This window comes from Sitophilus oryzae, unplaced genomic scaffold (genome assembly GCF_002938485.1).
Source record: "Sitophilus oryzae breed Bouriz unplaced genomic scaffold, Soryzae_2.0 scaffold_815_pilon_pilon, whole genome shotgun sequence".
Classification (NCBI taxonomy): domain Eukaryota; kingdom Metazoa; phylum Arthropoda; class Insecta; order Coleoptera; family Curculionidae; genus Sitophilus; species Sitophilus oryzae.
Window position 1 is genome coordinate 2132838 of NW_022147434.1, and position 20717 is coordinate 2153554.

Sequence of the window (20717 nt, forward strand, 5' to 3'; positions counted from 1 at the left end):
CTCTCGTGGGGAAATCATAGATCCGATTAGAGGTTAAAGAGGTTAAAGTTCATTTTTTTCGATTTATTATAATTTTCTTCGAAGTGCTTTTAGTGATTCGAATGAAATTTTGAATTTTTGGTAAAAGTTGCTATAAGTGCTATACATTTTAATGCTAAAAAAGTGTCGATAGATTCAGGGACGTACATTATGCACTGTTTAATTTTATTAATTTGATCTAATTTATTCTTAAATATTATTACTATATATAGTATCTACAGCAAATTCTAATAAAAAAATTAAGATAATTATAGAAGACCTAATATGTATGAATGACGAAAACAAATAATATAAAAGGGAACTATAATATACTGCGAGCGCCAATAATAGCTGTCAATTGATACCCAATGTATTGAAAACGTATTATGGATAATCAGTTTTATTAAATTATTTAATAAGTATTTTGAAGCAGAAGATCAAGGTTAAAATAGTGGAATTTCAGGGGAATCTGTTTATAACATTCACATTTAAAATTATTGACTTAATTGAAGTTAATTTTATAATTTTTTAATGTCTAAAGTCAATCGTTATAAAAAAATCAGCTGGTGAGAGTAAACATAAAATTGTTCTTTAAATTGATTTCTAGAAAAACATCTCTAAGAAACGATAAATCAAACTGGTACGTAATGAAAACAGAAGTCAATTTAATGTTAAAAACTTTAGTTTAAACTGTGTGTTTTAAAGGTGATTCTTTTGTTTAGTTTATAATTTTCTTGGTTTAACACAGGCAACTCTACTACAATCAAAATCTACAGTATGTCCCTGGATTGTCTTTTCAAGAGAAAAAACTTTTTTATTATTGACATTTGGGGGAAAAATGCATCCTTCATAAACATTTTTGCTTGTTCTAAAATGGTTAATCCCGTCTATTTTTCCAAATTCCCATGCCGTTTTAGAGAAAATTGAGAAAAACATGAAAATATGGTTGATTTTTTCTAAGTCCTAAAAATCAAAAGGTGTTTTATTGTAGTATCCTTGTTATACAAGGGTAATATCAATTCGATTTCATTCTTTGATAGATGGTTGTTGTTAATTTTAATTAATGTCATATTCTTTGCCGTTGTTAAAGTATCATATTTTCCGTCGTCAACTGTCATCACCCTTTCCGGAGCATTGAACTAAATAAATTTTGTGCTTTTTTTTAAATCAACCATATTTTCATGTTTTTCTTAATTTTCTCTAAAACGGCATGGAAATTTGGAAAAGTATAAACGGGATTAACCATTTTAGAACAAGAAATTTTTTTATGAAATATGCATTTTTCTCAAAATGTCAGTAATAAAAAAGTTTTTCCTTTTGTAAAGACAATCCGAGAACATACTGTATACAGTATTGTCACTGGTGATGAAATCTGGATTTACTCTTATGAACCCGAAAATAAACGTTAATCGGCTGTTTGGGTATTCCGAGATAAACCAAAGCCGACTAAAGTTTCCCAAAAGCGATTTATGTAGCAACAATTTTCGTGCAAAATCAAAGAAATGTTACTGCTGATCGGTTAGTACATAATTTATTTGTTTGTCGGAAGTAATTGCTGAGTTTCGAAAAAATAACCCTCAACGACGGCGACGAATGATCCTCAAATAATGCAATGCAAGTTTCATCAAAAACATGGAATTATTGGTATTGGACCATCCTCCATACAGTCCCGACCTAAAGTCCTAACAACTTTTTTACTTTTCCAAAAATTAAGAATGAACTGCGTGGTCAAAGGCAGCTTTTTGTACATCAAAAAACGTATTTTGATGCATAGAAGACGTATATCAAGTTTCACAAAGATACCTGTAATAAAATCAGAGTTATAAAAAATGCTTTTTTTTAAATTTTACCACCCTGTATCTCAGAAATTAAGATGTTAGGATATATATTCATATGAGGTTTTTCTCTTAATAGGTCCAAGAATCACCCTTTTAAATATTAACATGTTATTAAGGAACACCGTGTATGCAAAATACAGGGTGGTCCAAAGTGAATTCCGAAAACTTCGGCAGCATATTCTACAGATAAAAATAAATAGAAAAGTTCGTATAAATGTATGGCCCAAAATACTTGGTTTCGGAGATACAGGGTGTAGCAGTTTTATTTTTATTTCGTTTTTTTTCAAATAATTTCTGCAGTAACGTCACTATTTGAATGAAAATTGGTGTCTGGGAGTTTTTTCACATGAGAAATTTAATTTTGAGGTCAATATGACTCCTACTTGTAGAGGGCGCCACCTATATATTTTTAACTGGTTTGATGAGTAATAACTTCTCATCCGTACCTGCATAAAACTACTGAGTAAAAAAACTATAGATTTGCGACATTTTCTACGTAAAAGAGGTCTCTTGGTAAAAATCGCTACGAATAATGTTCTCGAGATATTTGGAATACAAAAATATCAACCTACCATTATTGACATAAATTAAACATGTTGACTAAATATTTATTAGACTGAAATAATAAATTTGAAATGTTTTTGTGCCAAAAGTTCAACAGAAAGTGTTTCAACATCATATTTTGGAAGAAAAATTTATGATTAATTTACAAACATAAAAAGTTCCCAAATTTATCATTTCAGTCAAATAAGATAGTTATTTGACTCAACATATGTTTATTTATTGTCAATAATGATATATTGACTATTTCCATTCTAAATATCTTGAAAACTGTTGCTCGTAGCGATTTTTATTAAGAAACATTTTTTACGTAAAAGAAGTTTCCGGAATACAGTTTGGACCACCCTGTATTAAAGACAACCCTCGTATGACGTGTAATTTTTTTCTTCTTCCGCATGTTGGATTGATACTTCCGCGATTTCTTTTATTTGTCTATAGCTGGAAATCTTGACAGTGTCCGCTGGCTCATTAATAAACTCGACTTTAATTATTCATAAATCAAAATTAAGAATTTGAATAAAAACAACGAGACAGACGACCTTCCCACTGGTCGATCACCAAAATGAAAAGAACAAAATAACAAAATCGTTGTTTTGGTAGTATACCTATACCGCTTTTTTCAACCCAAACCCAGCCAACTAAATACGTAGACGCGATATATGAGTTGCTTCATTCTTTCGTTAGTCGGACAAGAGGAAATATTTCTCTGTTAATAATTAATAATTGTTGATCTCGGAAATTAATTTATTCACCTACGTTCGTTACGTCTTAAACCTAATTTTATTTGAAATTTTGACAGTACAAAATTCGGATGTTTATGACGGAAGAATTTGACGTTAACTTTGCGGTTTTGAGTGAAACAAATAAAATAAATATTATAAGAACACAAATATTAAGGAAAACGACAGGAACATGAGCTGTTATAAAGTGAAAATAAAAAATGATAATCAAGAATTTAATCAAGTTGATGAAAAAAGGAAAAACAAAGAGTCGTGTAGTTCAGTGGGGAATGATGCGGTGTCTAAAAAGTCTGAGAAGTAAGTAAATATATTTTATTACGTTATATGCACTGTTATACCCCAAATAAATGTTAAAAAACTATAATTAAGTACCTTAATATAACAATATAAATATGCAAAAATAATAAACTGAGATGCAAAAATAATGCAACGATCACCGCGATCTTATAGATCAATTGTGTGTTAACCTTTCTTGGGTGATAACGGGTTATAACTCATCATACAGTCTTAGGGCTTTGACAAAAACCAGTATCTAAGACGACTCCATAGAGGCCAGCTCTCCATCTTCGACATCAGCCGTACCAAAGTTTAATTATTTTACCAAAGTTTAATTATACCGGGTTAATCGTAGCGTTGTTTTCTACCCTAAGTTTAAAACACCCTGTGCAATAATTTCGTTAGAAAATTTACCCAAAACCTAACCTAACCTAAAATCATAAAGTAATGATAAATAAAAAAATTGCAAATTCTTTGTGGCAAGTTCATTTAGCTCTTAAAAATTAACCAAAGCATTTGTTGACATGAGACAAAAAACAAAATGCTCAGGAGATATGGTTTTGACAGAAAAATAATATTTTGTACAGTGTTGTCGAAGAAACCATCAGACCAGGATTAGGTTAACATTTATTTTTTTTTGTAAAAAAGATCCCATATTATTTTTTAAAAATATTTGTCAAAAATGTCGATCATTTTGTGATATGATCACATGAGTGTAAAAAAATCCACTCAGTATAAATGCTGACATTATGTTAATTTTACGGAAATTGCGAGCGAAAAAAAAATACACAGTATATTTTTTAAAAATATTTTAAATATTTATATCAGCCTGTATATCTAAGAAAACATTTTTAAAACCGTGGCTACAAATGCCCTCATATTTTCTAAAAAAAGACCGGTGAAAATTTCAAATACTCTCAAACTTTGGAGCTGTTTCTGAACACTGGGTCACCTGGAAATATTAAATATATAATAATTGAGGTTACTGATTTAAATATTTGTGTTCTCAAAGAATAAATTACCATATAAATACTATCAAAACGTAATTTATTCAATAATTAATTATGTATTAATGCTCATATTCTGTTATTAAATTAAAACAATGAATGGCTTTCAATTGCTTTTGTTCTTACCTTGCGAATTGTTATTTATTTTCCTTAAAATCTAAACGGTGAAAAACTGGCAGCATTTTAAAATCCGGAAATTTTTGAATCATAAAAATGCTAATTATTAAATTCTTAGGCTTTCAAAATATTTCATCCTTGACTTTGCGGACGTCAATGTTTTGACGCTCGTCTAAAAACTCGATTCGTTGTTTTGTCTTTTAATTTTTAGTAACATTAGGGGTCAATGCTAAGAAGTAATGTCACATTTTGGACATAATCATTGCGGCGATATTAACTTAATTTGTTAATATTACAAGTATATAAAAAATACCTATACCGGGTGTTACCGGTCTCAAAAGTGACTCACCCCTATGTGTTTATAACTTTCTTGTTTTTTCAAATAAAAAAAAACGAGATGTGATCGTCTAATGTTTTTCGTGTCTTGTCCTGGCCGGTTAAAAGATGCCCAAATTAGGTATGTTCGGTTATCCGGTATACCGGTACCAGGACCGGTACTTTTGAAATATTCCGGTATCTGTATCGTTTTTTACAAGACCGGTTTACAAGACCGGTTTACAAGACCGGCTTACAAGACCGGTTTACGAAACCAGTTTACAAGACCGGTTTCGGTACTGGTACCGGAAGACAGGTTTCAATCGATACAGGAAGACCAGTTTCGATCGGTACAGAAAAATAAATTCACGATAATATGAAAATCAAAAAACCTATATAAAACAATTTCGGTATCGGTTTTTGTGCAAAGCTGATTGTGTTCTCCAACTCTAGGTATCGCATGATCGAAAAAAAAACTGCGTCAGCGATGGCTATGAAATGAAGATCGCTGATATTTTATATTGTTGCGGACCGGTGTGGACTCGACCTAACCTAACTATATGGCCCGCCCTCGGATGACCTTAACATCGCATTAAAGAATAGACACCGTAATGATTCATTCGAAGATTCGAGAAGCATCGAGTTCTACTGGAATGGAGCAGTACATGGCAGTAGTCCACCTGCTGCTATTATGGTCTGTATAATTTGAATGTCAAAAAAAATAGGCTAGTTTTTGTCAAAAAACTAGCCTATTATTATATTATTTTTTATATAAGCACATGTTTTTTACTGATGCTCTACTAATTTATTTACTAAAAAGTAACTTTTTTTTAATCATGCCTACTGAATATAAAATAAAATGTCCCAAGAAAGCGCTCAGTGGTTGAAAGAACTATTGGCTGACTCTTTGCAAGTCAATAATACCGGCCAAATGGGCATAAAAGCATAATGCATGCTTTTGGAATCCCTGCAAGGACTTTGAGACGTAGGAGGCAAACAACAACACAGAAAAAAGCAAGCATAGGGCCATCCTCAACTTTTGGATATTAGTTAAAAAAATAAAAAATAACCTTAGATATTTAACCAATATGTATACGTATTTTTTTTGCGGGGCATTTCTCCCATGTTGGAAGGGCAGTTATGAATAGACGAGTGTAGTTGACGCGCTAAAATTCAAAATAAATTCTTAGTTATAAATCGTTTGTAAATAGTTCTTTAAGTCTTTTATCGTTATTGTTTTTGTTAATTAGTGTTAAATAAATAGTGTTTTTAAATAAATTGTGACTTTCTATCCACACGGAACCGACGAAAAAACGTAACAATATGTAAAATTATATGTGGAATGCAATCGAATATCATTTCCAAGCCAACTGGACGTAGTTTTTTTTTTCGATCATTCGGTTTAATACGATCAGGAACATGCAATGTAATTTACTTTGATGCATGTTTAAGGCATTGCTAGTCTACTTTGGTCTAGTAATCTAGTCTTCTTTTTTAGTACATCTAAAATTCAAGTAAAGCATATTACTCATGGATCACTGATGTATATTATGTAAATTAAAATGTCCGTAAAAATCAGGCCGATATTTAATAGCGTCTACTCTATTACTGAAAATATGTAAAATAGTATCTTATTTCCACTCCATTTATATCTCCAAGAACAGCAGCTTCCAGTACTTTTTCCACTTTTCATAAGTAAAGAAAATGTTTGACAAGAAATCAACATTTTTTAACAATGATAATCTTAAGTTAGATCAATAACGTTATAACAAAGTAACGGATCGATTTACGATATATTCCGAGAAATCTAATATATTCTTCAAAATACCGTATTTATTACGTTACCGTATTTACTTATAACGTTATAGGCACGAGAACTTTCCATTTACATTTTTTTAACACGTATGATATGTCATTCTATTGAATTACTTTATCCGATTAAAATACACAATAAAAAAAACACAAAAACAAAGCCAAGCAATACTAATTTATTTCATATACTAAGATACTAAATCTCGTTTTTACCAGAAATAATAAAAAGTTATAGGGGCGAACCACTCTTGAGAAACACCCGGTACATTATGATAGTTGCCCTAGAAAAATAATACCTTCTCTATAAATAAATAATATCAGAGAGAAAATTCTCTCGCAGTTTACTATAAGATGCTTTAATAGACCACAAAATTACATTTGCAACAATATTACAAATTGCAACTTAAAACTCGCAGATAAAAAAACACGGCCCCAGTTTACAAAATCACAATCGCAGCAAAATCACAAATCGCAACAAAGTCGCAAATCGCAGCTATAGTTATACTTGTTGCATAAAAAAGTGTCATGGTAGCCAAAAAAGTGTTTTAATGGGCTCCCCAGGGCAGATAGGAGGACCTAGGTAAGAGGTAGATCGAGAAAATCCTGGATCGGAACGGTTAAGGAAGCAATGGAACCTCGTAATTGAGAAGCTGATTGTGTCCTAAATCGAGATGTGTTGTGTGGCAAAATAAAATCGCAAATCGCAACAAAGTCGCAAATCGCAGCTATAGTTATACTTGTTGCATAAAAAAGTGTCGCGGTAGCCAAAAAAGTGTTTTAATGGGCTCCCCAGGGCAGATAGGAGGACCTAAGTAGAGGTAGATCGAGAAAATCCCGGAACAGTTAAAGGAAGCAATGGAACCTCGTCATTGAGAGCGTTGTGTCCTAAATCGAGATGTGTTGACATGGCAATAATTGCAAATGCATCAAAGTCGCAAATCACGTATATCTATACTTGTTGCATAAAAAGTATTTATTTGTAGCCAAAAAAGTGTTTTAATGGGCTCCCAGGGTAGATAGGGGGACCTAGGTAAGAGGTAGATCGAGAAAATCCTGGATCGGAACGGTTAAGGGAAGCAATGGAACCTCATGTTAGAAGCTGGTGTGTCCTAAATCGAGATGTGTTGTGTGGCAATAAAATCGCAAATCGCAACAAAGTCGCAAATCGCAGCTATATTTATACTTGTTGCATAAAAAAGTGTCGCGGTAGCCAAAAAAAGTGTTTTAATGGGCTCCCCAGGACAGATAGGACAGATAAGAGGTACAGGACAGATAAGAGGTAGATCGAGAAAATCCTGGATCGGAACGGTTAAGGAAGCAATGGAACCTCGTAATTGAGAAGCTGATTGTGTCCTAAATCGAGATGTGTTGTGTGGCAATAATCGCAAATCGCAACAAAATCACAATCGCAGCAAAATCACAAATCACAACAAAGTCGCAAATCGCAGCTATAGTTATACTTGTTGCATAAAAAAGTGTCGTGGTAGCCAAAAAAGTGTTTTAATGGGCTCCCCAGGACAGATAGAGGACCAGTAGAGGTAGATCAGAAAATCTAGATCGGAACGGTTAAAGGAAGCAATGGAACCTCGTAATTGAGAAAGCTGATTGTGTCCTAAATCGAGATGTGTTGTGTAGCAATAATCATGATATAACAAAGTCGCAAATCGCAGCTATATTTATACTTGTTGCATAAAAAAGTGTCGTGGTAGCCAAAAAGTGTTTTAATGGAGGCTCCCAGGGCAGATAGGAGGACCTAGGTAAGAGGTAGATCAAGGAAAATCCTGGATCGGAACGGTTAAGAAAGCAATGGAACCTCATGGTGAGGAAGCTGATTGTGTCTAAATCGAGATGTGTTGTGTGGCAATAATCGCAAATCTGTAACAAAATCACAATCACGGCAAAATCTGAAATCACAAGAAAGTCGCAAATCGCAGCTATAGTTATACTTGTTGAATAAGAGAAAGTGTCGTGGTAGCCAAAAAGTAATTTTAATGGGCTCCCAGGGTAGATAGAGGACCTAGGTAAAGAGATCGAAAATCCTGGATCAGACAGTTAGGGAAGCAATGGAACCTCGTAATTGAGAAGCTGATTGTGTCTAAATCGAGATGTGTTGTGTGGCAAAATAAAATCGCAAATCGCAACAAAGTCGCAAATCACAGCTATAAATTATACTTGTTGCAAAAAGTATCATGATAAGCCAAAAATTAATGGGCTCCCCAGGGCAGATAGGAGGACCTAGGTAAGAGGTAAGATCGAGAAAATCCTGGATCAGGGCGTTGAAGCAATGGAACCTCGTAATTGAGGAAGCTGATTGTCCTAAATCGAGATGTATTTGTGTGGCAAAATAAAATCACCAAATCACCAGCAAGTGTAATCGCAGCTATAGTTGCCATTGCATAAAAAGTGTCGCAGTAGCAAAAAGAAGTGTTTAATGACTCCCCAGGGCAGATAGGAGGACTGGGTAAAGGTAGATCCGAGAAAATCCTGGATCGGAACGGTTAAAGGGAAGCAATGGAACCTCATGGTAGAGAAGCTGGTGTGTCCTAAATCGAGATGTGTTGTGTGGCAAAAATAAAATCGCAAATCGCAACAAAGTCGCAAATCACTATAATAGTTATACTTGTTGCATAAAAAAGTGTCGTGGTAGCCAAAAAAAGTGTTTTAATGGGCTCCCCAGGGCAGATAGGAATAGGTAAAGAGGTAGATCGAGAAAATCCTGGATCGGAACGGTTAAGAAAGCAATGGAGCTCATGGTGAGAAGCTGATTGTGTCCTAAATCAAGGATATTTGTGTGGCTTAATAATCGCAAATCACCAACAAAATACAATCACAGCAAAATCACAAATCACAGCAAGTCATAAATCGCAGCTATAGTTATACTTGTTGAATAAAGAAAGTGTCGTGGTAGCCAAAAAGTGTTTAATGGGCTCCCAGGGTAGATAGGGGACCTAGGTAGGAAGTAGATCCGAGGAAAATCCTGGATCGGAACGGTTAAAGAGCAATGGAACCTCGAAATTGAGAAGCTGATTGTGTCCCTAAATCGAGATGTGTTGTGTGGCAAAAATAAAATCGCAAATCGCAACAAAGTCGCAAATCACGCAGCTATAGTTATACTTGTTGCATAAAAAGTGTCGCGGTAGCCAAAAGAAGTGTTTTTAATGGGCTCCCCAGGGCATATAGGAGGACCTAGGTAAGAGGTAGATCGGCGTCCTGGATCGGAACGGTTAAGGAAGCAATGGAACCTCGTAATTGAGAAGCTGATTGTGTCCTAAATCGAGATGTGTTGTGTGGCAAAATAAAATCGCAAATCGCAACAAAGTCGCAAATCGCAGCTATAGTTATACTTGTTGCATAAAAAAGTGTCGTGGTAGCCAAAAAAAGTGTTTTAATGGGCTCCCCAGGGCAGATAGGAGGACCTAGGTAAGAGGTAGATCGAGAAAATCCTGGATCGGAACGGTTAAGGAAGCAATGGAACCTCGTAATTGAGAAGCTGATTGTGTCCTAAATCGAGATGTGTTATGTGGCAATAAAATCGCAAATCGCAACAAAGTCGCAAATCGCAGCTATATTTATACTTGTTGCATAAAAAAGTGTCGTGGTAGCCAAAAAAAGTGTTTTAATGGGCTCCCCAGGACAGATAGGAGGACCTAGGTAAGAGGTAGATCGAGAAAATCCTGGATCGGAACGGTTAAGGAAGCAATGGAACCTCGAAATTGAGAAGCTGATTGTGTCCTAAATCGAGATGTGTTGTGTAGTGTAATGGAAAGACAGCAATAGGCTGTAGTTGGAAACAAGTATTATAAGTATACTTAAATCAAATCCCGTTTATGCATGTATGATAGAAAAAAATTGGCAGCAAGCATTAAATAAAATTATTAAAAATCGATTAAAGATAGCGCTTGTTGTTCCGGTAAATATACCGGGTGCGTCTTAAAAGTGTCTTAACCCTATAACTTTTTTATTTTTTTAGATAAAAAAAAACTGAGAGATTTGGTATGTTAGTATATAAAAAAATAATGCAGTTTATGTAGAATTCTATAAGAAACACAAAAATGGTAAAAGAAATAGGGGTTGCTATTTAAAATTTTAGGGGTAGGTGCCCTGGGGGTCAAGGGGTTGAAAGTAACACGACAACAAATGCCTCAAAAATTGTCCCCCTTGATATGTAAATTGACGTGTTTCGCCAAATTTTCATACTATCATCGGTAGAGGCAGTATTAAATACTGTTCGTTTTCCAATTGTCACCCTGTATAAAGAGAATATTTGTCCTTTCTCAGTTATAAATATATTCTTTTCTATAAAATTCTAAAAGTTTCCATAATGGTTTGTTTACCATTGTTTTTCTTTGAATTAAAGTTATATGTTCGAGAAATATTTAAGTATGCAGTACATGTGGATATAATCGGTTTGTATAACATGTACCTTTAAATGACGGAACTGTATTTATTTTATTGTAATGTTATAATGGGAAATTTTCTAGATTTGTCGAGGTCTGTTTTAGTATTAGACATATTATGGAATATATTAAATCAATTGACGAATATACAGGGTGTAAATAAATAATATGCTTTTATTATTTTTCTTATTATTTTTTAAAGAAATAATAAAAGCTTTTTGTGTGAAAAAGGAAAAACAAAGAACTGTAATGTTTGTTACCTCGATCTGATAACAGTATCTTTTTTTATGTTGTGGATAAGTTATTTTATTTTGTGTGATAAAACACAACTTTAACAAAGTAACGTACCTCTGCAAAACCCTTCGGATAGTGTGGAGTTCTGCGATTTGTTTTTGCATATACTTTTTTGACCATCTGGCAACACAGAGCGTCGAATAATCTGAAAAGCACTTAATAGCATGCTTCATTTTTTTTTAACTTTCCAAGTTAAATGACGGTTATTTTCAATTTATTTTAAAAATGATATAAAGAAAATATGTTTCTTTTGACCAGATTTACCACTTACAATACTTGCACTTATTTCTGAGACACCCTATATCTATGAAAAGATTTTTAAAATAACCCCTAACGGAAAACCTGATATAGAGATTTCTTTCAAAATATGAATAAGAAAACAATAAGGAAATAAAATCAACATCATAAATATTATTATAGTTGCGAAATAGTAAACTTACTAATGTTTTTTTATAATTCTCTTAACAGTTTACGTGTTTCATTTTTTAAAAATAGTTACCTAGTAATAAAACTTGATTTTTTATTTTATTTATTTTTCTCTACCTTGCATCTGACATTGGAACGAAGTATGGATTTCCTATAGAAATGACCTTCCCCAAGCCGCAGGCATCGAACTTTTAAGAGAAATCATAATAAACACATTCAGAGAGTAAATATTTTCGTAATTAATTTAATTAATTTTGATAGTGGTTGTAAATTTATTACATATTTATTATTATTATTTGAAAATGTATATTATATATTATGTTTTATATAGCAATAAACTACCATGACCGTTAATTATTATGTGACGGTAGTTTGCAAAACATACAAGAATGTAGATTGTAGATTGTTTTGGAGGGGGGTTAATCACCGCAGATCTATTGTGTGTCCCTCTTCCTTGAGTTATAACGAGTTCTAACTCATCATACAGTCTCTGGGCTTTGACAAAATCCAGTATCTGAGACGGCTTCACAGAGGCTCACTTTATGACTCGAATCGTTGTCGACTCGGCGCACTCAGTGATGGGGTGTTCTGGTGTTTCCCCATTTTCCACACAGAATCTGCATTCGTCGTTCTTTCTTATATTGAAGTATTTGTTGAGGAGACATATTGAGTGTCCTGTTAAAAACCCCGTGACAATCTGAAGATTGTTCTTACTTCTTCAAGGAAAGGTAAATTGTACGCATCTTTCGATAGTGTAGATTTCGCCTGAACGATACTGGGGTATAGGGAAATTAAAATAACTTCTGTTGCACATCATAATACGACCACCAGCAAACTCCATAAGACGACGCATGGTGTCATTGATGACGTGCAACGGAAATTGTTCCAATTTTCCTACACGTGTCCATTGATTCGGAGTATTTAGATTTCGGCCTAAATACTCCTATCCCTGGTTTGGTTTTAGGAGCGTTAGTATACCACCACGTTATGGTATGGTCTTTTACCTGCTGAGCATATGTTTCTCTTCCAATTTTTTTTATCGTTCACAACTATGCTATTTTGCTATTTGTTGCTATTTTTTTCAAACGCCACAAATTATTTTAAATATTAAACAATTTCAAACGTTCAATTTTCCATCACGTCGCAAAAATTATTACTTTTGTGACGTTTGAAAAAAATCATATTTTGTCATTTTTTGGATGTCGCATGTCGTGAGCGAATCTAGATAATTCTCCATCTATTTTTAGTCCTTTGTTGGTCTAGGCTAGCTTACGGAAGATTTCTTCTAGGACTGCTGTAAACAGCTTTGGGGATATCGTCTCCCTGTCGTACTCCTTTGCCAGTTGGGAACTTTGCGGTTGTTTTATATATCATTACTCTTAAGGCGGGTTCTCACTTGTCAGTTTCGCTGACGCAGTCTGACTGATTCAGTGATACTGAACAAATAATGAACGTCAGAACACATTTTCATGTTAAATGATCAGTAAATTCGTACTTTCAGTTAAAGTGAAAACCAGTTCTACTTTTTTCATTTTTGACTGATCATTATCGAATAATGAATAGAAACTGAAGCGTACTTTTGCTTCTTTGTATAATTGGTGAGAGTTTCTATGTAAGGCCTGTCAATATTTTGTTTCGCTATGGCTTGTATTATTGCTTTAGGATATAACGTGTCGAAAACCTTCACAAAGTCTATAAAGGCTATGTCTATTTCACGTATACCTACTATATATAAACTATTATATACTATAATTTTATAAACTTTTAAACAATTCTAAATGTCATAAAGCTTGGCATTAAAAATATATTATCTGTTACTTGTTTCAGAAAGAAGAATCGTTTTACATGCAGACAAAAAGTATCGTTGGCAATATTAGCAGCGGCAGATTTTATCTGCTTTTGCTCCATGTCCATAATGTCGCCGTTTTATCCAGCCATTGCTACCAAAAAAGGAATGACAGACACTATGTCCGGCCTAGTGTTCGGATTTTACGCTTTAGTAATGTTTCTTTCTTCACCAGTGATTGGTAAAGTAGTAAGTTATTGGTCCGTAGTTGTAGAGATTTATATTGTTTTCTTAAAAAATAATCCATTTAAACCGGATGTGTTTCAAAAGGGTTTTTCCTCTATAACTATTTTATTTTTTCACATAGAAAAATGAGATTTGGTACGTTAGTATATGACACAAATCAGGATTGATTGACGTATTCAATTGTTTTCGGTCACTTTCTGATTCACCGGAAAAGACTGAACTTTTGATTTTTAAATGACACCTCGATATTTTTTTATTTTATTCGATAGAAAATGACACTCTGAATAGAATGATATATCATTTATATGTCAACTAACTTTTGACATTTTCGCATATGTTTTTTTAATTGTAACATGCGGTTCATAACGACAATTTGAGTCGAAATACCAAGTGTATGGTACCAAATTATTCGTAAAAAATTCTTTTTCTAAGTATGCTAATGAGCCACCCTCGTTCCATTTGAAAAAAATGAGATATTATTAAAAATATGCTTTGGGCATTTTTTAACCGGCCAGGATAAGACACGAAAAACATTAGACGATCAAATCTATTTTTCCAAGGCTTCTTGATTAAAAATTAGTGTTTTTAGAACAGCCTTGCAACTCTATATTATGAAGATGAAATTTAAAATACAGTTTTTTAAGCGAGTATCATTTCCTATCGAATAAAGTAAAGAAATACACGGTCATTTACGGTGAAATAGAAAGTAATCGAAAACAGTTGAATACGTCAATCAATTCTAATTTAAGTCATATACTAACATATCAAATCTCGTTTTTTTATCTGAAAAAATAAAGAAGTTATAGAAGTGAGCCACTTTTGAGAAATACACGGTATATAGATAGATGATTTGTTGAATCTATTCTGAGTTATGGGATTCTGGAGTGGAGAAATGCATCCAAAACTTTGACCAAAACAGTTTTTTAAAGGCTTTTAAACATTTTACAAAATTACATATTAAAAGTGATATTTAGAAAACCGAAATTATTTCACACTGAGTTGCTATATTCGATTCCCCAATCTTAAACATTCTCAATGTCGTTAGATTTATGCTATTAGAATCCGAAAAAAAAACAATACACCATAATTATAGCACTAGAGCTAATATACACAAACATCTTAATCTTACGAAAAACAGAACTGCGTTGGGTATGAATTCGCTAAATTATATGGGACCAAAATTGTATTCCTCTGGAGATATGCAGAATAAGTAACATTCATAAATTTAATCTACAATGTAAAAAATATACAGGGTGGTCCGAACTGTATTCCGGAAACTTCGGTAGCATATTCTACAGATAAAAATAAGTAAAAAAGTTCGTATAAATGTATTTCCTAAAATGGAAATAAATTGGAAAAAATCGAAATAAAAATGAAATTTCTACACCCTGTATCTCCGAAACTAACCATTTTAGGACATACATTTATACAAAGTAATGTCAATATTTGGATAAAAGTTGGTGTCTGGGAGTTTTATGGCACGAGAAATTTGATTTTGATGTCAATATGACTCCTATTTGTAGGGGGCACCTCCTGCATGTATTTCAACTGTTTTGAAGAGTAATAACTTTTTGTCCGTACCTGTATATAACTACTTACTGAAAAAATATACATTTCCGTGTTTTTTTACATAAAAAATGTCTCTTGGTAAAAAGCGCTACGAGCAACCGTTCTCAAGATATTAAGAATTGGAACTGTCAATACATGTCATTGACAAAAAATAAACCTTCAATTTCAAAACTTCATTCAATAAAATGGCAAATTTTGGAACTTTTTATTTTTTTTAATTAATCATAAATTTTTCTTCGAAAAAATGATGATAAAATAGTTTCTGTTCAACTTTTGGCGCCAAAACATTTGAAATTTATGATTTCAGTCTAATTTCTATTTAGTCAACAGGTTTAGTTTATGTCAATGACAGTAGATCTCGAGAACCATTACTCGTAGCGATTTTTACCAAGAGACTTTTTTTTGCGTACAAAACGTTGTAAATGTATATTTTCTTACTCAGTAGTTTTATACAGGTACGGACGAAAAGTTACTACTCTTCAAACCAGATAAAAAATATGTAGGTAGCGCCCTCTACCAGTAGAAGTCATATTGACATCAAAATCGAATTTTTCATGTCAAAAAACTCCCAGACACCAATTTTCATCCAACTATATATACGTTACTTCAGAAATTATTTGGAAAAAATATAAAAATAAAAATGAAACTTCTACACTCTATATCTCCGAAATTAAGCATTTTAGGACATATATTTATATAAAATTTTTTAGTTATTTTTATCTGCAGAATATGCTGCCGAAGTTTCCGGAATACAGTTTGGACCACCCTGTATATTTATTATTATATTATATTATTATTTTTTGAATTTTATTCGATTAAAGTTCGATGCCCTCTAATGGACAAACGAAGCTTTTTGTGTAAAAGTGCTTCGAATTTTCGTAAAGTTTTAAACGTTTTATGTGGACATTTCTTTAATAATTTGCATCTTTTCTTATAAAGAAAATTGGTTTTACTATATGATATATTTTTTCAGCTTCCTAAAGTTGGCGCAAAGAATATTTTTATTTACGGATTATTTGTATCAGGAACTTCCAGTATTATTTTCGGGTAACTTAACTTATTAGAATAGACATGAAATATTGCATTATTATAATTAATCTGTTTTAGATTATTAGATAAAATTGAAAGTTATACACCATTTGTGATATTATCCTTCCTAATAAGAGGAATGGAAGCTTTAGGTTCTAGTGCCTATAGTACAGCTAGTTACGTACTTATAATAAATATATTTCCAGACCATGCAGGAGCTGTTAGAGTAAGTATAACAGAATTAGAATAAGTATAAGTACATGTAATAGCTTCACTGCAATTATATCATCAAAACTCAATAATTTATTGATATAGAAATAACATTACAGTTTAAGCGTTCTTATGTCTATTGCTGACATTTGGTAATCATCATTTTTCATGTTCATGACATATGTTAAAATGGTTTTATATTGTATATTGGGTATGATGAATTGATTTGCATATTTTTTTTGTTAACTTAATATTTTTTTATTACCTATTTTTTGCAAACCTTTTGATATATCCTGTATGTAAGAGCATACAACACAATAAATTAATTGTCATTATTGGAGTTAAATTTAATAATTTGTTTACTAACTCAACTCTATACAACTATATAAACAGGGTCTCCCAATATTCTGTGGTCATAGAACTCCTACGTATTTTTATAATCAAAAAAAGTTAATTAAATATTATTTACTTCTATAAAAAAGTGCTTCATTTGTACGTTAGAAGACATCAAATTAAAAAAAATAATTAGTTCTTTAAAGATATGTACTTTAAGAACCGGTATTCTGATTTGAATGCGATTAGGGTTGTCTATGTTTTGCTAGGTGCTTCAACATTTGACTTTTACAAAAAAAAACACAGAGGGTTTAGCATGAGGTTTAGCACAAGTTTAGCACAAATGTTTTGCAATTGTACTGTAACAACTGATTTCTTTTTGTAAAAAGGTTCTTCTTGTAAGTATTTACTACATTTTTCTCTCTTGTATAAAAACGTCACCTTGCATAGTTGTTGAGAAAAAGAAAGAGGTTTTCCGAAGCTGATCTACGAAAATTATTTCTTGTCACATCAAACGTTAAATCTAGTAAGCCATAATAGTCTAGTTTTGAAAATGTGGAATTTTATGTTAGTGTCACAAATGATTTTTGACAATAGTCTTTTTACATTTTTAATTAATTAACGGTTGGGTTCTTTGAATAAGAAGACTAAGGAAGGAGCATATCAAAAATCTTAGGTACACCGCGATGGGCTTCAAATATGGCCGACTTAAATTCCGGTTTATCAGTGTCGTTCTAATTTTATTTAAAAAATGTAAAACTATGATGTAGGATAGACGTGGGGTAGACTCAATAATTTGTTGTTTTATTTTACGTTGTGAATAAATGTTGGTAGTTATTAAAATTGTTATAAAAATATATAATTCTAATAAAAATAGATAAGTTATAATAAGTATTTATTAACACACTATACGCTACTGAAGCAGGTAAGTCAAATTAACATATCTAAATTCTTTGACATCTAATCTTTGACAAGTAATAAATAAAAGCTAAAATGCAAGAAAAATATATAATTTAGTTAATTTAAGTGAATTTCATAAATGATCGGTTTACTACACGTATGTATATTATATAGTCACTTACGAGCGAAAAGTTGTTCCATTATTTCACTCAATTTTTGCCGAGATCTACCGCACGCTACACAACCAACTATTTTAGAGTCTTTTTCGATAAATCGCGATAGTGTCACTGTTAATTTAAGTTCTGCCACAATTTCCATCTAGATTTACTACCTTTATACAACTATCAGTAGTAGAATAAATAATAAATAACATAAAATAAGCTCCGTAAAGACTGACAAATCCACAAAATTTCAAATCAAATTCAAATGTGTCAAATGAATCGTCAAACAGAACTGTCAAGGATCCCCACCCTAGAGAGCTTTTATGGTGGCTTTTCCGCCCACCATGCATGAATACATGGATAGCATTATGCTCCTTCCTTAGTCTTCTTATTCAAAGGTTGGGTTTATGTTTTATTGATGCCCTCTAACGGATAAATTAAACACTTTTGTGAAATAACGGATAAGTGAAACACTTTAATGAAACATTCTAACGGATAAATGAAACACTTTTCTTCTAAACAAAAGTGTTTCATTTATCCGTTAGAGGACATCAATAAAAACACAAACCCAACCGTTAATTAATTTAAAATTTAAAAGGATTATTATTATTTTTGTAATGATAATAATCTTTTTAATGAATTTTATGATTTTTTTAATTAAATGAAACACTTTTGTTTAGAAGAAAATTGTGTCCAAATACAGGTTGATTCTCACTTATACCTTCCGCATCCGCTACTTTCCGTTTCCCTTCCATTTACGTAAAATATTATATCATGTAAATGCAATGAATGGGAAGGGGAAGGCAATCCGTTCCGTTTCCGTACCGTTTCCATGGTTACGTTTAATAGTGCGAATACAATCAAATTTTATGTACGGAGCGGAAAGTATAGTGAGAGAATCAACCTTAACCTTTAACATTTTTTCCAAAAGTACGTAGTAGTTTCTATGTTCACGGAATATTGTACTGGTAAGAGCCTCTATAACCATATCCGTCCGGTACAACTCACATTTTCTACAAGTTACAACAGTTTTATAGGCTTTAAGATTTAAAGCAAAATATTTGCTGATTGATTTTAGCTTTATATTTAGGTTATTATACCGTATGATCGAATAAAAACGGCGTCAGCGATGGCTATGAAATGAAGATCGCTGTCATTTTATATGTAAATTTATATGGGAAATGTCATCGATCGTCATTTCCCGGCCAACTGGACGCCGTTTTTTTTCGATCATACGGTACTTTTTATTTAAGTTTTTTCTATGGATCGAAACATATTTACAGGTTGTCCCATTTTTGTGTGTTTTATGAGTAGATTAAAGATGCAATTTTCACATTACTATTCTGGTCTTTTATAAAACTAAACAGATTTATTCTAGCCGTCTTATAGTTCCTGAAATACAGGGCGATTTGAAAATGTTTTATTTCTCTTCCTTTGTAGCTCGGTTATCTTACTCACTTACTACCGTTACTCGCTGACGAGTATTTGACACGCATCAAAAGATGGTTACGCAAGGCGTTTTCTTTCATGAGCTTTTCTGTGACTGAAAAGCCCGATAAGTGATGTTATCTCTCTTCCGCACTCTTGACATTCAACTAAAAGGATTTCGGTTATCTTATAACTGAATAAAAAGATGAAAAGTCCTATAGAGTCCCTGAGTCCTATAGAGTTTTCCACGTAAAACCCAGTGGCATAACTGGATTTTCGCTGATATGACCCAAACCTTTGCCCAAACATAACTTTTTTTTTAAATAGAATGTCCTGTGGCCTATATTTTATTTTTGTATTGTTACGATGTAGGCAACCACTGATAAAACACACCAATGCAACTTCTTCACGGGCGAATACCTGGCTGTAGTATAAAAGCTCAGTAGTTTTAGGAATTACACCGAAGTGTAAACTAAACTGACAACGGTCAGTGATTCTTCTGACCGAAACGTTGTGTTAATCAAAATAAATAAAGACAATGGAAGTCCGAAATTCTTTTAGTTTCATTGTAATCTAAAAGCTGCACAAGTTCATTTTCGGTACAGTTTAGTAACATAACACGGCGGACAGCAAAACTATCTAGTTAAATTAAAAAAAAATAATAATACTCTTTTAAACTAGGTTGATTTAGGCATAAATAGGCAAATAAAATAAAAAAATAATATACATACTATAATCTAGTACTGGTTCCATTTAGACAGCTCCCAGCGAAAAACTAGTTACGCCACTGTATTTTAAGTGAAAAATTCTATGGGGCTCATTTTTCATAAGTTATAAGTTAACCGAGATACGGAGGGGGTCGAAAAATGCAATATTTTCAAATTCACTCTGTATTTCAGGAACTAAGAGGGTTAGGACAAATTTGTGTGTAGCAGTATCTTTGGCTTCATCAAAAAGTAGCACAGTAATGTAAAATCCTCATCTTTGTATCTCTACTCATAAACGAAAAACCACATAAAACACACAAAAGTGAGATATCTTATACTTTGACCTAATACCGGATGTTTCATAAAATATGTCCTATCTCTCGTGGGGAGATTCCTCTCATAAAAATAAGATTTATTTTTCATATCAATATAGGTCCGATTCTGCTTTGTTTCATAGCTACAGGGAGTTAAAGTGTTATTTTTTTTTCAATTTATTATAAATTTATTTCAAGTGCTTTTAGCGATTCGAACATGGTAGAAGAGGTAA

The 20717-nt window shown here is 32.5% G+C and overlaps 1 protein-coding gene across 3 annotated transcripts in view; it reads left to right on the forward strand.

The window, feature by feature from the left end:
• Positions 1-20717, forward strand: part of LOC115889542 (MFS-type transporter SLC18B1-like) — a 42613-nt gene that overhangs the window by 7676 nt on the left and 14220 nt on the right. For 2 of the 3 annotated variants that reach the window (XM_030909576.1, XM_030909575.1), the window contains exons 2-4: positions 13629-13836; positions 16376-16449; positions 16510-16657. In XM_030909576.1, the coding sequence (XP_030765436.1) occupies positions 13629-13836; positions 16376-16449; positions 16510-16657 (430 nt within the window). Of the gene's footprint in view, positions 1-3063; positions 3455-13628; positions 13837-16375; positions 16450-16509; positions 16658-20717 lie in introns of those variants that run through there. The other variant, XM_030909574.1, reaches the window with a different exon arrangement.